Source organism: Bison bison, unplaced genomic scaffold (assembly GCF_000754665.1).
Source record: "Bison bison bison isolate TAMUID 2011002044 unplaced genomic scaffold, Bison_UMD1.0 scf7180017864472, whole genome shotgun sequence".
Taxonomy (NCBI): Eukaryota; Metazoa; Chordata; class Mammalia; order Artiodactyla; family Bovidae; genus Bison; species Bison bison.
Genome location: NW_011495033.1, coordinates 11,307,698 through 11,332,947, shown reverse-complemented (window position 1 = coordinate 11,332,947; position 25,250 = coordinate 11,307,698). Strand labels below are relative to the sequence as shown.

Here is a 25,250-nt window from a genome sequence, read left to right as displayed (position 1 = left end):
CTAATACAAGAAATACAATTTAAAGTACATTTAAAATATTCTTTATATGTATTAAAGAAATTAAAGTCATGTCCAGTGATAAGGTTTTGTGACAGTAATACATTCATATGATTCTGGGAATATTGTAAATTGCTGCATTTTGGGTGGCCATATAACTTATGCAGTTAATGACATGAATGTGTGTGTGCTCAGTGATTTTAATCTTGTCCAACTTTTGTGACCCTATGGACTATCCCTCCAGGCTTCTCTGTCCTTGGGACTCCCCAGGCAAGATTGATGAATAATCCTGTACTTTTTTACTTGTGACTCCATTTGTAAGAATTTGTCCTCTAAAAGAACATCATTTTTCTATATGAGATATGTAAAAGTGAAAAGACTTATTGTGTGAAAATACTAGAATTGTAGATAATATTTAAGATTTTCCCTTTAATATTGATATTACTTGCTTTTAAATGAAGAGGGAGAAAATACCTACCAGGAATCCTAATCCTGGAAAATGGACTTAGATGCAGGAGCCTGAGGGCCTATAAACCCATGTCATGTAAACTGGTGACTTTCTGACCTGTAGGCAGTGAAGCTTTTGAACATTTCATTTTGAAAGTAAATCTCAGAAATTAGGTAAAAAATGGCAGGTTTTATTTCTTTTATAGTGATTACTTCATATATTTTAAAACAACAGGTGATCAAAAATAGCAAGACAGAAATCCCAGAACTGGAATTGTTTCCTCGCTATCTTCTCTTCCTGAGACAGCAGCCTGCCACTCGGACACAGCAGTCTAACATCTGGGTGAATATGGGTATGATGAGCCTGAGAGTGTTTCCTCAGCATTTACCAAGAGGTAACTTAAGAATGCAGCAAGAATACCGTGCATTTCCTTGAAAAAAATAAAAATGAAAACCAATTTGCTCCAAGCCTGGTGCCACTATTACTAATACACATTTTCATCTGTTTTCATACAGAATCAGAAAATCTCTTATGGGCCTTAGATCTACGGTCATGCGCAAGACTAGCTGGGGTAGAGGCAAAGTCCCAGCAGCAAATGAAAAGGGTTGTTTCCTTTTCTGGCTTGCAAACATACAAAGATAATAAGCAGAAATGAATTTTATATACTTTGTTTCTTTGAGAATAAGCCATTGTAAATTATGTGCTTGACCTCAGTTAGAGTCTGCCAGCCAGTGGCTGTTCTTTTCAACTCCACTCAGATTTCTAAGAAGTAATTTCTTCTGCAATATCCTCTTCTTGTGTGTGTGTTTTGAGTTTTTTGTTTTGGGGGGTTTTTGTAATAAAACATGATATATTTCTCGTGCTAGGCCCAAGGAGCCTTTATAACAGATAATACAAAGGAAAAGATCTGTTTTTAAGAATGAAAGTGAACATTTTCTTCAAAAACATCAAGCCTATCAAAATGATATATAAATAAGTTTTCATTTTAATGTGATAGATGCAAAAAGTTCCCTTTTGATTTCTCTCTGAGGTTAAATTTTACCAATGGGCCAGGCTTGCTCTATGCTTTTGCATTACAAATATTTGAAATAGTTCTTCAGCAAAAATAATGAGTTCATCCATTTACACAAAATCTCAGACTATGTTAACAATGCCATAATGTTATTATAATCGCTATAACTTATTATTGCAAAAACCACCTATGAACCCAAACCAACCCTGTAAGTATCATCCCTTCTTTGAAATTTAGTAGGATTAGTTTTATTTCATCATTAAAGATTATATTCAGATAATATATGGAAATTCTTACATGTACTGTTTGGTAAGAATTATGCCAAAGCAGTGCCCTCAAACTTTGTCTTTAGGTAACACATTATAATCAAAAAACAGTGAAATAAGAATCTCTCTGAAACACTCTTAATTTTCCATTGAATAATATCAATAGTATTTGCCTTTCTTTCATGGCACCCATAGTACATATCTTTTTCAATTCTCTTTGAAAGATATCATGAGAGGCAAGATGTGTTGTTGCGCTTTTAGTAAGTATTCTTTATAACTCTTGTGCTGATCCTAGATTTTTGCTGCTTCTGTAAATTCCACTAGATTTGTTGGTGCTATTCAAAAGTATGAAATTATGTATAATAAGTGGCGGCCTGCTTAATGAGCTATGCTACAAAAACTGTCTAGAATTCAAATAAATTTCTTTATATGGCTTAGGACAATAGAAATTGACTTGGACACTAGCAAATGCTTATGAATCCTACAACTGTATAGTCATTATGCTCCAAATTTGTTCTTAATTTGAAATTTTATTTCTTACTAATTAGTTATGAAATCAATCATTAATCATTTTGAAGTTTATAAAAATATGCTTTCTTGCTGTAATCTTATAACTAATCCTCTGATTGTGTATTTAGAGAAATTTGCCCTTTTGTTTTCTTCTAGGATTATCCTTTGCTTGCTGATAGTAAATGATTTGCTTTGCTAGAGTTTAAAAGTTAATCGTAGTTGGGTTTTGTTCTCCATACATAGTTTTCATCTTTCTTTCTAATTTATCACAGCTATTTACTGGGCTCTTTTATTCCTTTTCGGCTTCCCTGGTTTCTGAGACAGTAAAGAACCTGCCTGAAATGCAGGAAACCTGAGCTCAGTTTCTGGGTTGGGAAGATCCCCTGGAGGAAGGCATGGCAACCCACTCCAGTATTCTTGTCTGGAGAATCCCCGTGGACAAAGGAGCCTGGCAGGGCCATAGTCCATGGGGTCACAGAGTCGGACACGACTGAGTGATTAAGCACACAATTTATTCCTTTTGAAGTGACAGGTTTCCAAACCTTACTACAGTTATCAATGACTTAATGGTAGCCTTTTTAATAGACAAAGCTACAGAAGTCGTTGTTAAATGATTTTTCAGCCTATTTTAGGTGAGTTAATTCTTGGAAGCTCTGAAAAAGTAGATGATGCCAGTGCTTTTCTCCTCTGTTTAGTAAGTAAAGACTCAAAGCACATTTAATGGGAGGGAAAAAAGCTAAGGTACCATTGAATGGGTGGAAAATTACCTGGAGTGTATAATTGTACCCTTGATAGATTATATGGATACATTGAGTGTATTTTTGTTTTGGGTTGCTCAGTGAACTAAATATAATCTCCCATAGGCAGAGATGACCATTTTAAGCTTCAGCTTTTGTCTAGATTTTTGGCTGAATAGTTACCCAGGGTTTAGCAGATGGTTTTAGCAACCTGTTTTTGATTTCCATAATCTCTTGTCATTTTATCCCCCTTTTCTTTTGAAATACATGGCTAGACTTGATACATTCTTCCTTTAGTCTTTACTCTTTCCCTTTATGCCTCTTTTTGTTTGCACTTTGAGCCCTTCAAGAATTCAAGGTCATGTCTACTGTCCTCTTATTGGGTAGACAGGCCTTTATGGTTCTCCCTAGTACCTTTCGATAGGGCAGTTTCTTTTTTGTCATGGGACTTTTCTTGGCTTATTTTAAAGCTCTGTTGGCCATGTAATATCTGTGCCTACTTAGAATTCTAAGTAAAAGTTTCTTGAGTAATTGTGCCACAGTGGACCAGGTAATTGGGCCACTTAATGAGAGTGAGGGATTAGCAATGCAAATACAGTTTATTTTAAGAAAGTAGATCAGGTGAATCCAATTATCCTTCTGTGGTATTCAAATCCAGTCCCATTTCCCAGTGTAAGACTCTTCCCCATTCTTTAACACTGAGTTTTGATTTTCCTATTGAGTATGACCCAGCTGAGGGCCAAGAAATCAGTGCCCATTGATATTTGCCATTCTTCTTGGATTCCAGATACTGCCAATTATTTGCGTGTCTGATTTTGTTGTTCTTCCTTTCAAAGTTAAGGCTTACTCTAAGACGCTTAGGTCTCCTGTCTTCATTTTAAAGCTTCTTAAAATTTCTTAATTTATAAAATTATTAAATCTGTAATTCTTATTTCTCATTATTATTTCCTAAAATAGTATGGTCCCCATTACTAAAAGTGGTGCTTTCTCTTTTTTTAACATTTGCCTTTTTCCTTACTGTGATTACTATGACCATAGGAAATGTCCCTTCTCCGAATGCACCATTAAAGCGGGTCTTAGCCTATACAGGCTGTTTTAGTCGAATGCAGACCATCAAGGAAATTCATGAATATCTATCTCAGAGGCTGCGCATCAAAGAGGAAGATATGCGCCTGTGGCTATACAACAGTGAGGTAAGAGGCATGTCAGTCAAGGAAAGTCCTCCTTGTTAGATCCATGTTTCATAAGTATGGAGGGTTTGTCTACATTAATTGTTCATGGACAGTACAATCTTATAAACTCATTATTATAAAGTAACAATAAATACATCTTTTTAACAAATAGTTTATTTCAGATTTGTCTTAAAGTAAGGGACACACATATTGAAATTCAAACAATACGAAAGTATGTGGTGAAAATTCTTCCCATCCTCTGACCTCTGTCTTCCATTCTCCTTAGAGGCAGTGCTTTTAACTATTTATGTATTCTTCCTAACACATGCAATATGTTTTTATTTTACTCTGAAATTGGGTGGTAAGTAGTTTTAACCGGCTCTTCATCCCCTAGTTCCTTCTTTCTTACATCTTTCTTTGGTCACCATTGAGAACTGAGAAGCAGTATAGTAAAGAAAGTTAAGAGCACAGCTCCTGGAGCCTCCCTGCCAGGGGTTAAGCCCCGACTCCCTCCTGTTAGTTAACTAACCAAGGACAAGTCCCTTAACTCTCTGTCACAGTTTTTCCACGAGTAAATGGGGAAAATAATAATATTTCCCTTAGGATAGTTGTAAGAATTAGATGAGTTAATTTTCCAAGCACTTTAGACAGGGTGAGTGTCAACAAAATGTATAATTCTGTTGCATGGCATTTGGTTTTACATTTTCATTTCCTAGTTAGTGATCAAGGTCCATCTTGAATACAAGCACATTCACTCAGTTTAGTATATACTTACTATATATTAATCAAAACTTCTTTTCTGTAAGCTGTTTAGAAAATCTAAACCTCAGTGAATTTTGGTTTGTGTGATCAGTCTTTCCTGGTCTCCCCAAAATCAGATATAATTTTTTTTAGAAATATAAAATATGTGTTTACAGAGTATAGATTCTTTCCCTCATTTTGCCACCAAAATTATAAGTACTTTTGAATAACTGTAATATGTTAAATGTCTGTACATGAGTTATGTACATGTACCTTCAAGGAATTTTTTAAATTGTCATTCATTTTTATTTCGGCATTTGTTTCAAAGTTAGTAATTAAATTAACAAAACATTTCCTCCTCCATACACAGAATTACCTCACTCTTCTGGATGATGAGGATCACAGATTGGAATATTTGAAAATCCAGGATGAGCAGCACCTGGTAATTGAAGGTACAAGATGGAAGCATACATCTGTATTAGATTGTTAGGGGAAGAATGAAAGGTTTAATTACTCACCGATAATCTACTTCATGGGGCTTCCCAGATGGTGCAGTGGTAAAGAATCCACCTGCCAATGCAGGAGATGCAGGTTCGATCCCTGGGTCGGGAAGATCCCCTGGAGCAGGAAATGGCAACCTACTCCTACTTTGTTCTTGCCTGGAAAATTCCATGATGTTGCAAAGAGTCAAAGACGACTGAGCAACTGAGCATGACAAGCCTACTTTATAGGTTTTTCCAGCTGGTATTTGATCAGTTTTCTTCATAGTAAAGAAAACCCATTAAACCTTTATGTAATCCTTTTGTAATGGGATATTATTTAGATTGCTTTAAGAGGAAAAACATGTCTATATTCATTATCTGGCAAGGGTGGAAACAGTTGTAAAAACAAGTGAATTCAGTTATAAGTTTACAGTTTATTAAAATTTTCAAGCTTCCTCCTTGAGTTTGAATGAGGAGATTAACATTCTTGCATTGTTAGTGATGCAGGCTTTTCATTAGTCCTCAACACTGATCAAGAAAGCTTAGCTCGAGTAACATACATTTACACACTGGCATGTATAAGTCATTGAAAACTTAGTGTGTCTTTTCTCAAGATTCATGAAACATTCCTAGCTGCCTTTGTATTAAAATGAATACTCCGGCAGTTTCACAATTTAAGAAGGAATTGTAAAAAAGAAAGAAGAAAGAATTGTGATAGTTCCAGTGTTTTAGGCTTAAGAATTTTAATTCCTTCTATTGAAGGTTGAGTATAATTTTACTTCAGGTATGCAATTGAGGGATTAGTTTACTAATTAATTCTAATCACTGACTATAAAGCCCCCTATCTAAAGAATTGGAATGGTTTCAGAGCCAATTACAAAAAACATTTTTTTTCAGTTTCTGGTTTAGAAATAAGTTTTTGTTTTTAAACAGTACACTTGAGTGGGTGTGATTTGATTGGATAAGAGATTAACACATTATTGTCTTTCTAGTTCGCAACAAAGATATGAGTTGGCCTGAAGAAATGTCCTTTATAGCAAACAGTAGTAAAATAGATAGACACAAGGGTAAGTTTCCACTGTATTTATTTTTAAACAGATGATCTTAAAAGTATTATTTTATGTTTTCTTCTTTCAACTGTTGAAGTGTTAACAAATTGTAGCTTTCTAGCTCAATAGTGATTAGGCCCCGTCTTATTTTTCTTTTTCCTGAAGCATCACATTTCTTTCTAACCTTGCAATTAAATTATTTATTCATTTTAAAAGATACAATTCTAGGAGAGAATTGTTTGAACTCTAAAAAACCATCAGAGCAATTGAAGAGAATCATTGCTACTTCCAGAGTACAAATGAGCATAGATCCAATAGATTATCATGATTGCCAGTGAGGCTCCGTGAAAAACTTCTACTTTAACATTGCAAGACCCAACAGAAAATTATTATCTCCATCTAACTGATTAGAAAAAGTATAAAAATCATTGCATTGAATACAAATAACTGTTTGGTCTATGACATCTTGCTGCAGCTAGGCTTCTGTTCTCATATTGTTTGTTCCAGTTCCGACAGAAAAGGGGGCCACAGGTCTGAGTAACCTGGGAAATACATGCTTCATGAATTCAAGCATCCAGTGTGTTAGTAACACGCAGCCACTGACACAGTATTTTATCTCAGGGAGACATCTTTATGAACTCAACAGGTAATCTTCCTTGAGTCATTGGCTCTTAACTTTTATAATTTTGATATGAACCCAATATTACCTAAATCTGTTCTTTATTCACCCTGAGGGAGAAAATTCTTCATCTTATTTGCCCTGTTAAGCATGAAGTAAGCTTCCCTAGTGGCTCAGTGGTAAAGAATCCACCTGCCAGTACATGAGACATGGGTTGGTAAAGAACCCACCTGGGTCAGGAAGATCCCCTGGAAAAGGAAATGGCAACCCACTCCTGTATTCTTGCCTGAGAATTTCATGGCAGAGGAGCCTGGTGGGCTACAATCCATGGGGTTGCAAAGAGTTGGACACAATTGAAGCAACTAAAGGACAAGGACCAAATGTTGCTTCTCTTGTTTTGAAAATGTATTTTGATGTGAGAAAACAGATACTAGGCATTTCTGTGTTCACATGATTGTGATTTATAAGAATCATTAAGCAATACATTTTCCTCCCAAACTTGTAGGACAAATCCCATTGGTATGAAGGGGCATATGGCTAAATGCTATGGGGATTTAGTACAGGAGCTTTGGAGTGGAACTCAGAAAAATGTCGCCCCATTAAAGCTTCGGGTAAGCATGTTAAAATAATATAAAGGTATTAAGTCTTAAGCAGCTGCTTAAGTAATTTTCTTTGTTTTTTATATTTATCTTTTAATTTTAGCTTAATGTTTTTGGGTCTTTCATAAGACATAAACTTTTACTTGTTCAATCATAAGCAAAATACTCTTATAGGCATAGTAGATAGAAAAAGTTCAGAAGTACAGTCTAAATTTATAAATTTTATCAAGTATTTTACTTGTATATATAGTAAACTTTTCTTTTTTCGACCTTCATTATTATTAGTATTCCAACTGCAAGGTAGCCCTGAGTCTAATTAATGATACTCAGTAGCTTTTTAACATTACTAAGATAATTAGTTCTATCCATAGAACAACAAAAAAAAGTAGCAGAAAGAAAGACTGTAATTAATGAATACAAATTTTACATTAATATTATTTATAGTGAATTTTAGTAAAGTTTGGATTATTTTTTATCTTTATTTAAAAGTAAGTTGAGAACTTCCCTGGTGGTCAAGTGGCTTGTTAGACTCCTTGCTTCCAATGCAGGGGGCCTGGGTTTGATCCCTGGTCAGGGAACTAGATCCCACATGTCACAATGAAGATTGATCTGTGTGCTATAGCTAAGACCTGGTGAAGTCAAATAAATAATTTTTTTAAGGCAAGGCAAAAGCTTTTTAGGTTAAAAATTAATAATCATAGTAGCTAAAAATTTGGTTACTTATCACTTACCAGCCACTATCTGATTACTTTATGTGTATTAACTCATTTAATCTTCTAAATGGCCCCATAATATAAAGCAGTGTTACAGTCCCCATTTTATGGCTCAGGAAACTAAGGCTAATAGCAGTTAAGTAGCCTATCCAAGGTTGCAAGCTAGTTAGTAAGTCTTCACAGTTGAACACTGGGCTATTCTGCCTCTAATAATAAAAGTTAGGATACAACAACACCAGAAAAGCTAACTGTAAAAGAAAACAGGGAATCTTCCAATGTGACCAAATGCTATTTTAATATTTTCATATTGTATCTTAAATAGCAATGGCAACCCACTCCAGTGTTCCTGCCTGGAGAATCCTAGGGACGGGAGCCTGGTGGGCTGCCATCTATGGGGGTCACACAGAGTCAGACACGGCTGAAGTGAATTAGCAGCATGTACCTAAAGAACTGTTTGCCTATATTGATACTAAACCAGGACACAGGACTGGCCATAATACTTTTTTTAGTGGGCTGGGGGAGCATCATTTGATATAAAGATTAGAAAGATTTCCTGATTATCCAAAATATATTTGCTGAAATAGACTAAATACTATATTGTTTGGGCTTCCCTGGAAGCTCAGCTGGTAAAGAATCCATCTACAGTGCAGGGGACCCCAGTTTGATTCCTGGATCGGAAAGATCTGCTAGAGAAGGGATAGGCTACCCACTCCAGTATTCTTGGGCTTCCTTGGTGGCTCAGCTGGTAAAGAATCCGCCTGCAATGTGGGAGACCTGGATTCGATCCTTGGGTTGGGAAGATCCCCTGGAGAAGGGAATGGCTGCCCACTCCAGTATTCTGGCCTGGAGAATACTGTGGACTGTATAGTTTACTTATTCTCATGTCTCTGATTGAATTATGGGTATGGTCAGTCTCAATTTTATGGGATAGCAAATAATGAATTTGATTCCTTTTACATTTGTAGTGGACCATAGCAAAATATGCTCCCAGGTTTAATGGGTTCCAGCAACAAGACTCCCAAGAACTTCTGGCTTTTCTCTTGGATGGTCTGCATGAAGATCTCAACCGAGTCCATGAGAAGCCATATGTGGAACTGAAGGACAGTGATGGCAGACCAGATTGGGAAGTAGCTGCAGAGGTTTGTCACTTTTGAGTTTCTAATGTAAGCACAGATAAAATATTCTGGCCCCAAATAAGTTTTGCGCAACTTAAACACTAACTAAACTGTTCTGTGATCAGAATTTTACTGTGAAAATGAAGGAATTTTATAATTCTCTGCTTATTTCTTGTGCCATAATCCCAAAACAAAGTATCGTTAATGAACATAGAAAAACGTTTCCTTTTCACATCACACATTTTGGGGAGAGGATGTAGGAATAATTATTCAGTAGAACTTCAGGAGTCCCCATAATTGCTAAAGTAATGTGTATAGTGACTAATAGGCATATTTTATGTGCCTTTAATGGACAAAGAACTCACCATTGTTACCATGGTAAAAAGAAAGAAAAGAAAGTAGGATTTTTCATCTGAATTTGGTATTTTATATATTGAGCAAAAAGAAACACATTCTAAGGAATTTCCTGGCAGTCCAGTGGCAGAGTCCATGCTCTCATTGCAGGGGGCCCAGGTTGGATCCCTGGTTAGGGAACTAAGATCTGAGCGCTGCATGGTGTGGCCAGAAAAAAAAAGAATTACATTCTATTCAATCACTGGTTTTCTTTACTTTCTCAGTAGGCAATATATTTAAAATTATATACCTGATTTGTAAATCTGTAGACAGAAAGCTTATTTTTGAAGGAAAAATTAAGGATTATAATCTTGACATTAAGTCTAATATATTTAACCATTGCCTTGAATTTTTGGAGAAAAGCTTATGTTTTGAATTTGGAGGGGATAAAAAAGTTCTCTCATCTTTTTTCTTGCTAGGCCTGGGATAATCATCTAAGGAGAAATAGATCAATTGTTGTGGATTTGTTCCATGGGCAGCTAAGGTCCCAAGTCAAATGCAAGACATGTGGACATATAAGTGTCCGATTTGACCCTTTCAATTTTTTGTCTTTGCCACTACCAATGGACAGTTACATGCACTTAGAAATAACAGGTAGGTCACAAAGTTCTGAAACATTATTTAATTCCTTTGTCTTTTACCTTGTATTCAGTCAGCTTGAATTTGTAAGTTTAGTCATTTGTTTATAGTGAGTTCTCATAAAGATTGGTAGTCAGCATGTTATAGTTTTTTAAAAATTTTATTGGAGTATAATTGATTTACAATGTTCTGTAATGATAACAAGTCTGGTTTCAGGCATGATTTGAGGTTTGAAAGACTTGAACATGCGTCCATTTTTGTGCTCATTGAGTTCTCTTAATTTTAAATGTGCCAGAAGCTCTCTTGAAAAATCTTGCAAAGCCACTCACACTTCTTTATTGGGTGAACATACAAAAATAATGATTTTACTTAATATTATTTTAAACACCACCTGTTGTAGTGTGTACATATAAAAATTCTAGACAAATGTTTACTAGTTGCAAGTCTCACACACACACAGGTATAAAGCTTTCAGTGAAACCTGAATTTTACTAATAAAAATCTTTTCTCTTTACTAGTTATTAAGCTGGATGGTACTACCCCTGTACGATATGGACTAAGACTGAATATGGATGAAAAGTACACAGGTTTAAAAAAACAGCTGAGTGATCTCTGTGGACTTAAATCAGAACAAATCCTCCTTGCCGAAGTACATGGTTCCAACATAAAGGTGATATTAACTATTCTCTCTGGGAAACCCTTGATTCCTTCAAAAATCACAGTTTTCTCAATTAATTATTGTGTTAAATGACCAAGGGAGATAATAAAACACAACAAAAACTGGAAAAAAATTGTAAAGCTTTTCATTCCAGAAGAAACTAAAAGAGTTGTCCACCAGAATAAAAGAGTAAAATGATGGTGATATTTTTAAAGAAGAGAAACATGTAAGCCCAGAGCCCCCTATATGGAGTGGTCTAGCTATGTCAGTACAGTCTGAATTTACCCCAAGGACCGCCACTGCTTTGTTTTATGTCTCTTATGTGTTACTACTGTTCCTAGAATTCTTTAAGTATTTTGTGTATTTATGAATGTGTGTTCTTAATACTTATTTATAAATATATATACCTGGCCTTTAAACACACTAAGAGGGTAAAAACAAAGTGATGCAAATCACTTCTTCCTCCATACCAGCTGGAGAAAGAAGCAATAATAAATAAGTTGCCCTAAATTGAGTTCCTACCATTGGTATTATTTATATTCATCTTCAGGATTTTTAAACAAGTTCCCACCTCCTTAACATTTTTTTCATGTGTAATGCAGAGGTGAGATCTCTGGGGATTTGGGGTTTAGATTCTTGAAATGAAGGGCAAAACTTAAGTCAGTTATACACATCATACTTCCTTCCTATGAAAGAGGATAACGGTTTCTCCAGTAAAGTTAGTTTTCATTCAGTTTATCAAACCTGCATCTTTTAGTTATTTTAGAAAATTTATTCAGACATCTTGTTTGCTTTACTGATAAAAGAATCTAAGACATTTGCTTCAAATATATCAGAGATGATTCTCCATTTTGTCTGAAACATCTCCCCCTTCTCCTCTTGCTTCTTTTTCTGTAGAATTTCCCTCAGGACAACCAGAAAGTACGGCTCTCAGTGAGTGGATTTTTGTGTGCATTTGAAATTCCCATCCCTGGATCTCCAATTTCAGCTTCTAGTCCAATACAGACAGGTAAGAGAGAACTAGAACTCTTTCTCATGATTTTAGCTTTGAATAATAGTCTAAGGGTTGTCATTCTTTTTCGGTTTTTGTTTAGGCTAAAAATATTAGAGAAAAAAAAAATTACAGCAAAAGAATGTTGGCGCCTGTAGGAAACCGTACTGAACATCTTAAATTCTTCATTTTATTAATGAGGAACCTAAAATTCAGAGAACCTAAGTTGGATAGGTAGTTCTTAGCTAAATCTACCACTGGAGTTCAGATCTTTTAACTCTCTTATCTAATACTAACATGGCAACAGGTGGTATGAAACAAATGTGCTTTAGAAAACAGAATAGTGAATTTGTCTAAAAAAGAAGTTTGTTTATACTCTGATATTTATATGGTCATTCATATAATTTAATATGATCATCCAGTTAGTCTTCTTGGCCATCGTCTCTTCTTTTTATTGTTGATAATTAGATTTCCCAGCTATCAAAGGCTTCAGAGAGAAGGGGGCTCCTCTCATAGGTGCTCAGTAGATAGTACTGATGGTGGGTTGGTGGATGATTTATTATTGCTTTTTTTGTTTGTTTGTTTATATCATTTATATCACTGTCCTATAGAACCCTCTGCAATGATGAAAACTTTCTTTAATCTTTGCCATCCAATAGAGTATCCAATGGAGAAGGCAATGGCACCCCACTCCAGTGTTCTTGCCTGGAGAATCCCAGGGATGGCGGAGCCTGGTGGGCTGCCGTCTGTGGGGTCACACAGAGTCGGACATGACTAAAGCGACTTAGCAGCAGCAGAGTATCCAGTAGTCACACCAACTGTTTAGCATTTGAACTGTGGCTAGTAAAACTAAGAAAATGCATTTGTAATTTAAAAAGCAATGTCTTTCATCAGTTATAACAAATGTTTCATTGTGGTGGGGGAGGGTGCTAATGGGGGAGACTGTGCTTGTGTGGGGGCAGGGAGCAGATGGGAGTTCTCTGCAGGTGTTTTTAAAAATAAAGTGTTTGTAAAATATCTGGCTAGAGACTACATGGAGAAATGAATTTTTTGAGACTAAGAAAAAGAAAAGCAGAACTATTTTCATGCCATAACATAGGACTGATAAAGATTGTTGTAAAAATTTCACTTACTCTTTCTAGCAGTTACTCTTGTTTAGTCATTTAATCGAAAGTATTAGTAATGAAAGTAAAATCTAAAATGAAAGTCTTACAGTTAATCTAGAATTATTTGACCTATGATTACTTCAGTCCTAAGTTAAAAGAGACTGTCAGTGGTCTGGGTCCCAGCAATGTTTGAGAAAAGAGGAAAGATAAAGGTACCACAAACATATGATGCTGTGCTTACCTTTGAATTTGTAGATTTCTCCTCCTCCCCATCTACAAACGGAATGTTCACCCTGACTGCCAACGGGGACCTGCCTCGACCAATATTCATTCCCAATGGAATGCCAAACACTGTTGTGCCATGTGGAACTGAGAAAAACTTCACAAATGGAATGGTGAATGGTCATATGCCATCTCTTCCCGACAGTTCCTTTACAGGCTACATCATTGCAGTCCACCGGAAAATGGTTAGTTCAATGTTAGGCAAATTACTGCTGGTCTTGCCAGTGCTATTTATGAAACAGCAGTTTCTGCCTTGGCAACATCTTCAGTGTGTGCACTGTCAATGTGTTGGTTACAGCCAGGATCTAGTATCACATCTGACAGCCTACATAGGAAATGATGCTCCTCACTCACATTAAGCAGCAACAAGACAGCTGGTGCATCGGAATACTGTTGTCTCTAGAAAGTTTGTGACTCCTATATGTTCATGTCAGCATGTACATCTTCGTTACCATATAAGTGTGGCTGCCTTAGATAAGGTTTTGTTTGTTTTGGAAGGAGAAACAAGATTCCTAGGCAAGACAAGTTGTTTCCTAGGACTGCTGTAGCAAACTGGCACAAACTTGTGGCTTAAAACAATAGAAATTAATTCTTTGACAGTTCTGAAGCCCGGAAGTCTGAAATCAAGGCATCAATATGGTTGTGCCCCTCCACAGGTTTTAAGAGAGAATCCTTCTTGCCTCTTCCAATTTGTAAATACCTGAAAATAAACTTTACAAAAAATATACAAGGTACCTATGTAGAAAACAATAAAATATTATTGCTAGAAATTAAAGAAGACTCAATTTGAAGGAATAGACTATGTCCATGGGATGGCAACCCACTCAAATAGTCTTGCCTGGAGAATCCCATGGACAGAGGAGCCTGGAGGGCTACAGTCCATAGGGTCACAAAGAGTTGATCATGACTGAAGCAACAGAGCATGCACTCATGGATTAGAAGACTCAATATTTCAAAAATAACAATTCTCCACAAACGGATCTATAGATTCAATGCACAGTCCTAATAAAAATGCAAACTCTGTATGTTACGCGTGTATGTGTATAACTTTATAAGCTGATTCTAATATATGGAAGCGCAAAGCACTAAAATAACCAAAGCAGTCTTGAAGAACAAAGAATGAGGAATTGAGCTATCAGATATCATGATTTTATTAAAGCTTCCCTGGTGGATCAGATGGTAAAGCGTCTGCCTGCAATGCAGGAGACCCGGGTTCAATCCCTGGGTTGGGAAGATCTGGAGAAGGAAATGGCACCCCACTCCAGTACTCTTGCCTGGAGAATCCCACGGACGGAGGAGCCTGGTAAGCTACAGTCCATGGGGTCACAAAGAGTGATTTTATTAAGCAATGATATTTGAGACATTGTATTATTGGTATGAGAAAAGGCAAATAAACCAATGAAATAAAATAGCCCCCAAACAGGTTCACACATGTATGGGCACTTGATTTATAACAAAGATAGCATTACAGAGCTGTAAAAGACAACTCACTTAGTAAATGGTGCTGGGGTAATTGGGTATCCATATGGAATTTGACATACCTAGATCTCACCACATAAAAATCAGTTGCAGGTGGACTGTAGAGTTAAATATGAAGGCAAAACAAAGGTGAATATGTTCATGACCTTGGTTTAGGGGGAAAACTTCTTCAGTAGGGCACAGAAAGCACTAAATATAAGAGGAAGGATTGTTAAATTGGGCATCATTAAAACTAAGAACTTCAGTTTCATCAGAAGACATCACTAAAAGAATTAAAGGCAAGCCATGGAGTAGAAGATGTTTGTAACTCATATTACCAACAAGAGCTCTCATACACTGCTGATGAGTGCACATTAATACAGCTACTTAGAAAACTAAGTTTTCTAACTGAAGATAAATAATTCCACCATTCTATTTTGTGTTTTTAAAAATGTCCATTAGTAGTAGAAAGGGTAAGGCAGTTGAGTCGTAGTCATAGAATATTATGCAGCATTGAAAATGAATGAATTTATACTTATTCCCAACATAAAAGAATCTCATAAAAATAATGCAGGAAAGAAATCAGAAACAAAAAGAAATGAAATAATATATTTATAAATAAAGCGTTAAAGACAGGGAAGATGAAATTTACTGTTTATTATGCATAGGGTATAAAACAAAGAAAAGCAAAGATATAATTACCAGAATTCAGAAAAACTGTTACCTCTAGGAGGAAGCTCAAGGAAAGCTTTGGAGTGCTGACCGAATTGCTTCTTGACCTGATTGGTGATTACACAGCTAATTACTTTGTGATAATTCTTTGAAATGTACATTTTCCCTTTGAATTAGTAACTCCCAAGTTAAAGTGATTTTTCTGACCATGTAGATGATGGTCTGTGGATCATTTTCTAGACAGGGTTGTTTGAGTAAACATCCTAGAGAATTAAGGGATATATTTGTGTCTTAGAATTTTGTTTAAGTGCAGCTCAAATCTTGTTTAAGCACAGTCCCATCAGCTAAGATCATTGGAGTGATTCATGCATTTCCCCATGTCTTTAAACAAAGCATTATCAGATTAAATATTAAGAACTCTGATGTATTTTAAAAAAATCTTTCTTACAAAACAGCTCCCTTCATCTATCATGTATGTTATATAAAGTGGTTGGTAAGTGCTTAAAGCATTATATACAGGTTTTTTTGTAATTATTGGACCATAAAGTGTGCTCTAAATTTTTACCTTTTAACCAGTTCCCTGTTTCCAGTTTACTTTATAATCTAATAGCTGCTTTGGGGAGTGCCTAAAATCGATGTGAGAGTTGAACTGTGAAGAAAGCTGAGCGCTGAAGAATTGATGTTTTTGAACTGTGGTGTTGGAGAAGACTCTTGAGAGTCCCTTGGACTGCAAGGAGATCCAACCAGTCCATCCTAAAGGAGATCAGTCCTATTGTTTATTGGAAGGACTGATGTTGAAGCTGAAACTCCAATACTTTGGCCACTTCATGCGAAGAGTTGACTCATTGGAAAAGACGCTGATGCTGGGAGGGATTGAGGGCAGGAGGAGAAGGGGACGACAGAGGACGAGATGGCTGGATGGCAGCACCGACTCGATGGACATGAGTTTGAGTGAACTCTGGGAGTTGGTGATGGACAGGGAGGCCTGGCGTGCTGCGATTCATGGGGTCGCAAAGAGTCGGACGTGACTGAGCGACTGAACTGAAAATCGATTTTACCATCTGTCCCAAGTCAACTCCCTTTCTTATTATGTGAAAGGCAATGCCATCCTTCCATGTAAAAGGCTCAAGGCTAGAGATGTTCTTAGATTTTTTCCCCCTTTTCTTCTGAAACTCTAGTATATCATGTCTTTTAATTTCTTCTTTCAAAATACTACTTGAATTTACCATTTTCCTTCATTTTCATTGCCACCTTCTTCTTTCAGACACTTTAATCTCATGATTGAATTACTTTGAAAATAGTTTGTCTTCTATTCCCTTCTACAAGATAGAAAAAGAAGAGGAATAAGGCAAGGTAACATAAGAATATCAGAGAATAAAGGGAGAAAGAATAGTGTTGTGTTGACACAACTACTAAAGGGAAGTCAACTTCAAAAAAGGGAAGAAAGAAGTGGCTACATGGACTAGAGACATCGAAAAGAATGAAAACTGAAAAGTTTGGCCAAGTAACCAAGTGAAGAAATAGGGCAAGAATTTAGCACAGTTAGGTCAAGTGAGATTTTTCAGATTAAAGAAGAAGTTGTTAGGATAGAACCAAAGAAAGATTCCTGTACAGTAAAGCTGGGAGCATTATCCCATGAAGAACTGAGCAGGTATGGGAGGTATAGGCCACAGGGCCCTGGAAGAAGTTACCTCCAAGAGGAAGAAAATCATATGAGTTTAGAAAAGAAAATAACACTGAGAAGGGTAGAGGAAAGAGATAGTTGCTTAAATCTCATTTATTTAGTAGCATAAGTCATCTACTGAGAGTTGGAGTGGAAGAAAGGTATAAGTTTAAGGAGAGAAAAACTAATCAAAGTTTTTTGATTTTTAAAAAATAGTTCTTCTGAACTATGTCTCCTTTCTATAGGTCTTATAATAATATAACCACCAATACATGAAATGGAGTCTTAAAATCATGTATTTAGCTAATAAGTGAATAACAGCAAAATAAAATACTTGGGGATCTGAAATAAGAGTCTTCCACTTAGAAACTAGTGAGTTTATAAGTTGTTGGCTTAGCTTCTCTACTACATAAAGTTCAAATTTAAAGAATTAAATGTCCAAGTGCTCAGCAGATTTTTTTTAATAATCCTGTAACTAACTCCCAGCAGCTTTTCTATTATACTAAACTTTTGTTTTAAGTCACCATTTCCAGGCTAATTCTGTGCAGTATCTCGCATGTTAAGAAGTGATAAAAATCTCCTTTAACATCCTCAGAGCAAACATCTCAAAAGTTTACCTTTTATTCCATCATATAATTAAAATGATTAAAAAATTTTTATATATGATTCATTGTGTGTGAGAAATGTTTATCAGAGAAAACTATGTAATTTGAAAATATTAAATGCTGAAAACCCAAGTTTGATAGAGGGCAACTCTGAAATTGGCACCCCTTCAGTGTCTCCACTTTGAATAACCATTCTCTTCACATTTTAATAAAAGATAGTTCTGTAAATAAAGAGAAGTGTGATAGTGACTGATTTGAAAATGGTAGTGATGCTTGTTCAGGGCAGTCCTAGAAGAACAAAAGAGAGGAATCAGAGGCCTCTTCTCAGCTCACTCTTCTCTTGTTTGTACTTACAGATGAGAACAGAACTGTATTTCCTGTCATCTCAGAAGAATCGCCCCAGCCTTTTTGGAATGCCTCTGATTGTTCCATGTACTGTGCATACCCGGAAGAAAGACCTGTATGATGCGGTTTGGATTCAAGTGTCACGATTAGCCAGCCCACTCCCACCTCAGGAAGCTAGTAATCATGCTCAGGATTGGTGAGTCTCTGGGCATCTTCCTAGATGTACAGTTTCCAAATGTAGAAAAAGGAGAATTTATGTTAATTCTGGGTGATTTATAGGACTCACTACAATTCAACCATTGGTTTTGGTTTTCTGAGTAGGAGAGACACTACACTTTCCTTTCATCACCTAGACATTCCAGAGTCTTATAATCCTTATAATCTCTGATCTCTTACCTAAATCTTTCTGGCAAGTATTATAAGTAAAGAAATTTTTTAGAAGAGAATTGTTGTACAGTTCTCTGCCGGAGTGTTACCTGGCTGTTTTATCTCTTTATCTTTCTTTGCATTCCTTACTTACTGTTGACCTGGTTATCACTGACATGATACTGGACAACATGGGCTATCCATAATCATTCAGTCAATGAGTTAGACAGAAAGATGGGAACTGCTGTGACAGGCGTAATACTCATTCTTGCCCTTACAATGGTTGCCATTACAACCATGAGTCCTTATCATAGTTTCATTACCTTTAGCAGTCATGTGATAGCCACTACAAATTGCCGAATGATCCATAAAGTATATTGCTCTTATGTTATATTCTTTGTGTTGCTTCTTATTGGGGCAAGGATGAATAGTTTGTTTTTTTTTTACAGTCGGAGAACTCATAAAGCTATCTTGCAGTTAAAACATTATTCTAAATATGTTATATAGCTTATAGCTTTAGATAGTTAGGGCAAGGAAAAAGGGATGTCTGTCATGTACCACATCAGGGATTCTGATTAAAGAAGCTTCTAAATATATAGTCAGTCAACTCCTCTAAAACCATTGTGACCTTTCACTTTCCTGTGTTGTATCCGTGTTCTTGTCATAGAAGGAGTCTGGTTTAATGTGAATTAAATCTTTTGATAGAATTAGGGCTGAAAGATAACTAGCATTCGATCTCATGATTAGCTTATTTTATGAAATTTCCGTGGACCACATGGACTCTGTCAGAGACATCTGGCAGTCTGCTGTGTTTCCCCTCTACAAGCAGGGAGCCCTGAGTACAGCTGTGCAGGGCTGAAGTTAATGGGTTAGGATAACCAGCATGGAGCTGTCAGTGTGAGCATACTGCTCTAACAGATGCCCCTTTTTAGGGTTACTTCAGAGAAGATGAAAGAGACTCCAGATAAGAAATGTTTCTTACACTCTGATTTATGTTCTGTTTCAGTGATGACAGTATGGGTTATCAGTATCCATTCACTCTACGAGTTGTGCAGAAAGATGGGAACTCCTGTGCTTGGTGCCCATGGTACAGGTAAAGTCACCTTCTGAAAAGAAAAATGTTAGTAGAATTGCAGCTTCAGATATTATACCTTTTTCGTAAGCTTTCCAGTTTTTAGACGTAATAAGTAGTAATGGGAAGCTTGAAATAAACTTAGGAGTTCTTCATTCATCTCTTCCCTGTGAGGTCTATAGCTAAGTTTTGCTCTTGAGACTTAGCTGATTTTGTTAACTCTACAATCCTCATCAGATTCATAGTTTATGATCAACATTTATCATTCTAGACCTTCTGCTCCTTAGTTATAAATCAGTTTAGCAATTCTGAGTTCAGTAAAACATATTCTATTTACTAGACCTTACTGGAAGTCTGTTTTTGGTTTTAAGAAAAGTTATAGAGATTGATTAGTCACTAGTGTTCCAGCTTGGAAAATGCCTGTGTACTGAAGTCAGCTTTCAGAGAACTGTAATAGCCTTAGCAAACTTGAGATGTATAGGCAGTGAAGCCATGGCCTTTGTCATGGTTCCTACCCACTCATAAATTTTTATATGTATTTAATGTGCCATTTGACAAACAAGGAAATAGGCATTGTTATGCCCCATAAGCATTAAGTAACTAAATTTAGAATTTCATGAGAGGTAAATTATCTCAAATATCCACTTCCCTTATCATTTATTTACCGTGAAGTTTCACATATTCATGTGGATTAACAATTGGTTATCAAATGCCTTGAAAAACTAAAGATTTGAGAAGTGTTAAGTGTGATTCAGTGAACTGCTAATAATTACTAACACATATTCATGCATTTATCAGTCTGAAGTTAGAAGCCCATGACGAATTGTGATGCCCAAGAAGGAAAGTAGAGAAGTAGAAAAATAATTTTTTATTTTTTGGCCATGACTTGCAGGATCTTAGTTTCCCGGCCAGAGATGGAACCCCTGGGACATGGTAGTGTAAGCACCAAGTCCTAATCACTGGACCACCAGGGAATTCCTAGGGAAAATTAATTTTGATAAAATTTGGACTCATTAATTATTCTTTCCTCAGTAGATTGTTTTTCCCCTCTTTAGATTTTGCAGAGGCTGCAAAATTGATTGTGGGGAAGACAGGGCTTTCATTGGAAATGCCTATATTGCTGTGGATTGGGACCCCACAGCCCTTCACCTCCGCTATCAAACATCACAGGAAAGGGTAAGTACTCCAAGTCACCATAAGATGGCAGTTTTTATATGTAAATAAAAATATACACATTTTTATATGTAAAATATATGTAAAATTTTCCCCAGCTTAACTGTATCATGCTGTTTCTATTTTCAGACAATTTAAATAATAACCAGACAAATATTCATTGATATTCTCTGTGGCACTTAGATATATTAGCATGATTATGTGATTTCAGTTTCCCCACTTGTAGAGATAATTGTGGGGCTTCACAGATGGCACTAGTGGTAAAGAATCCGCCTGCCCGTGCAGGAGACGCAAGGGACTCTGGTCCGATTCTGGGGTCAGGAAGATCCCCTGGAGTGGGAAATGGCAACCGACTCCTGTATTCTTGCCTGGAAAAATTCCATGGACAAAGGAGCCTCATGGGCTACAGTTTATGGGGTCAAAAAGAGTTGGACACAACTGAGCACCACCCCCCACCCCCCCTACACACACAAACAAAACACGAGTTAATTGTATTGTTGTTGTTGTTCAGTCACTCAGTCATGGCCAACTCTTTGCAACCCCATGGCCTGCAGCATGCCAGGCTTCCCTGTCCTTCACAATCTTCCCAAGCTTGCTCAAACTCATGTCCACTGAGTCAGTGAGGCCATCCAACCATCTCATCCTCTGTCCTCCCCTTCTCCTCCTGCCTTCAGTTTTTCCCAGCATCAGGGTGTTTTCTAATGCCTCAGCTCTTCGCCTCAGGTGGCCAAAGTACTGGAGCTTCAGCTTCAGCATTAGTCCTTCCAGTGAATATTCAGAACTGATTTCCTTTAGGATTGACTGGGTGGATCTCCTTGCAGTCCAAGGGACTCTGAAGAGTCTTCTCCAACACCACAGTTCAAAAGCATCAACTCTTCGGCGCTCAGCCTTCTTATAGTCCAACTCTCACATCCCTACATGACTAGTGGAAAAACCATAGCTTTGACTAGATGGACCTTTGTTGGCAAAGTAAGGTCTCTGCTTTTATATGCTGTCTATGTTTGTCATAGCTTTTCCAAGTAGCAAGCGTCTTTTAATTTCATGGCTGCAGTCACTATCTGTAGTGATTTTGGAGTCCAAGAAAATAAAGAAAATGTTAATAGTAAGTAAATCTTGAAACCAAAGTTTGGGCATAAGTAAGAAGATATATTCTCTGGCCAGGGCATGTCAAGCATACCAATCTCTCTACCTGTTTATTAATTATTATTGAAGTTGCAGCATTCGGTAACCACTATTACTTAGCTCAAATGCATTCCAGGACTGTAGCTGCCACCTTTAATAGATACAGTGGTCAGAAAAATTAGAGAAAGGATTGACTGTTTCAAAATGGGGCACCTAAGAGTACACCTCCTTGCCTGTTCTTCACACTTAGCATTCCTCCACTGCCACTCTCAGGCCAGAGCAGTTCTTCAATGTTGAAAATAAAACTTCCAAAAGAATACTGACTCCACTAACTCCATATGCAAAAATGTTTGAAGGGAAGATTGACTAGATGGCTCGTGTGTAGAGATAGGAAGAATCCGATGGAGAAGTAAAAGCAACAGAATCAAAGGGGATGTTTTAGTCACATGAAGAAATGTAGTGGATTTTGCATTTATATGACTCTTGATGGAAATTTCTTTCACTGTTTCTTAATACATTCCCTTTAGATAAGGTAGTAATTAAAATTAAATTTTCTCTTTTTTTTTTTTTTTTTTTTTTTTTTTGAAGTATAGTTGACTTACGGTGTTGTGTTCTGGTGTACAGCAAAGTGATTGACTTATACATATATACATTCTTTCCCATTATGGTTTATAATCACGGTACTGACTACAGTGCCCTGTGCTATGCAGTAGGACCTTGTCATAAATAGTTGGCATCTGCTAACCAACCAGTCCATTCTAAGGGAGATCAGTCCTGGGTGTTCTTTGGAAGGAATGATGCTAAAGCTGAAACTCCAGTACTTTGGCCACCTCATGCGAGGAATTGACTCATTGGAAAAGACTCTGATGCTGAGAGAGATTGGGGGCAGAAGGAGAAGGGGACCACAGAGGATGAGATGGCTGGATGGCATCACCAACTCGATGGACGTGAGTTTGAGTGAACTCCGGGAGTTGGTGATGGACAGGGAGGCCTGGCGTGCTGCGATTCATGGGGTCGCAAAGAGTTGGACACGACTGAGCGACTGAACTGAACTGATTCTCGAACCTCCATTCCACCTTTCCCCATCCCCTTGGCAACCACAGTCTGTTCTCTATGGACTTTTCTGTCTCTCTGTGCTGTTGAGGAGTGAGGGAACTCCCGATTCCAGACCAGATTCCCTGTTTGGAACCCTAACTATGCCCCCACACACCCTCAGGCTCTCACTAACCAAGAATTCTTTATGGATAGTTGCCAAATGAAAGGAAGCTGCAGAGAAATTGATGTTTTGGCAGATTTTGCTCATTGGAGCAAGATTAATTCAGTGACCTCCACCACACTTCCTTTGAAGAGGGAAAATTTTAGCAACTGAAAGATTCTTAAATCTTTGTTAGCACAGAATCTGACAGGACATTACTGTGGCAAGATAACTCCTGTCAAAGATGAAAAACTATTTGGCTGTAAATCTCCTTCCCTTTTTAAGAAGCCCAGTGTGCAATCTGAAAAATTCTAGAGGACATCCTACTTACAGGAAGAAGGACCTGTGTGACCTGTTAAATCTCACCCCACTTCCATTTTCAGTGATGCTTTTAGGGTACCATGGAAACCAAGCTGCTGTTGAGATATCCTTCCTTTCTGGGGAATGGGGCCACATGACTAATACCTTCCTACATGTGGATTCTGCATGTGCTTGGAGAGTCACGTAGACAAAAGAGATATCTTGGTTCAAAATTGAGATTATTCATGTGGCCCCGTAAAATATATGTTTTATGTTTTTTACTCTAGTAATTTCCCTTTTAAGAGTTTATTCTAGGGAAATACTCTGATTTGCTGAAAGATTTCATCATAGCATTTGTTAGAGTAGTTAAACTAGAAGCAACTAGTATTTTCCTCACATTAGAGGAGTGGTTAAATAAAGTATGGTATAGTGATTGGGTAAAATACTATGCAATCACTGAAAATGAGGATTACCAGAAGTTTTTACACCAACATATATGGAAAGATGCTAATAATATCATGTGAAGTTTTTTATAAAGTAAGATAAAATTGCATATCCTGAAAAATATATAAAAAGGGCTGAAGAAAATCTGCCAATATTTTGACAGTTTGCCTTTATAAGGCTTCCTGCCTTTTAACATTTTTCACTGCTTTCCAAAATTTCTACATGAATGTTTTATTTGATAAAGAGGGGAAAAAAATAGGCAATTGCTCTTATTCTTTTAATTTTTTCCCTGTTTGAACCTCATATTCATTAATAGAAAATTAAACTAGATAACTTCTTAGATCTTCTCTTTTTCTAATAGTCTTATAATGTATGAAAGCTATTACTTCATTACTTTATGTTTTGGACTAAGGATGAGCTTTCAGGCAACTTAGAGAAAAATAAAGGAAGAGGGTGCCAATAAGTAATTTAGACTATTTGAATAATTATAGAGAATCTGGAGCTAGATCCCAAGGGGAAATTTTATTAATAAATAAAAATTACTGTCATCTGTAGATATGTTTTTTCATCCATTTTCTCATTCCTTCCTGTCTCTATCCAGCTGTCTAGCCTGTGTGTTGTATAGAAAATATAGTCAGTAAAAGTCAACATTCTTTACCTGCTTACTGTAATTTGTGGTTGGCCATAAAGCATCCCTGGTAGAGATAATATAGATAATGTTTAACTGGCTGTGAGAAAAGAGACAGTACTGTATTTGACATACCTCTTTTTCTTTTTTCCCCTAAACCTTAAACTTTTTATTTTGTATTGAGGTATAGTCAGTTAAGAGTGTTGTGGTAGTCTCAGGTGAACAGCGAAGGGACTCAGTCATACATATACATGCATCCATTCTCCCCCAAACCCTCCTCCCATCCAGGCTGGCGTGTAACACTGAGCAGAGTTCCCTGTGCTATACAATAGGTCCTTGTTGGTCATCCATTTTAAATATAGCAGTGTGTACATGACCTTCCGGACATACCTCTTTTTCTACTCTGATTCTAACCACCATGATACAGCATGTTTCTTTTTGAAGCATGTCAGTGTTCCCTGGGGAAAGTGTCAGAAGTCAGTGACTGAAGGTCAATCCAGATTTCCCTTTCTGAAAGGGTTTTCCTTGAAATTCCCCATTTTCAAATAAATTCTTTAGAAATGATGGGTGATGCAGTGCTAAGCTCTTCATTGCATGATCAACCCCAACCTTGATAGTTGATACAAACATTTGACAGCCTCTGACTCAGCCATCTCATGCAGGGAAAAAGTCACACCTGAAGAAAGCTGTTCTAAACTGAGAGCTCAGGAAGGAAAGCTGGAGGGAAATTGCCTTGGG

General features: G+C 36.9%; 1 protein-coding gene across 1 annotated transcript in view; it reads left to right on the top strand.

The window, feature by feature from the left end:
• The window catches only part of USP32 (ubiquitin specific peptidase 32), a 204,900-nt gene that overhangs the window by 169,412 nt on the left and 10,238 nt on the right, over window positions 1-25,250 (top strand). Inside the window, exons 16-29 of the mRNA XM_010861577.1 lie at window positions 680-797; window positions 4,009-4,163; window positions 5,254-5,335; window positions 6,358-6,432; window positions 6,922-7,060; window positions 7,539-7,644; window positions 9,311-9,484; window positions 10,273-10,447; window positions 10,951-11,102; window positions 11,988-12,099; window positions 13,443-13,654; window positions 18,224-18,408; window positions 19,585-19,671; window positions 20,706-20,826. Of these exons, the coding sequence (XP_010859879.1) occupies window positions 680-797; window positions 4,009-4,163; window positions 5,254-5,335; window positions 6,358-6,432; window positions 6,922-7,060; window positions 7,539-7,644; window positions 9,311-9,484; window positions 10,273-10,447; window positions 10,951-11,102; window positions 11,988-12,099; window positions 13,443-13,654; window positions 18,224-18,408; window positions 19,585-19,671; window positions 20,706-20,826 (1,893 nt within the window). The remainder of the gene's footprint in view (window positions 1-679; window positions 798-4,008; window positions 4,164-5,253; window positions 5,336-6,357; window positions 6,433-6,921; window positions 7,061-7,538; window positions 7,645-9,310; window positions 9,485-10,272; window positions 10,448-10,950; window positions 11,103-11,987; window positions 12,100-13,442; window positions 13,655-18,223; window positions 18,409-19,584; window positions 19,672-20,705; window positions 20,827-25,250) is intronic.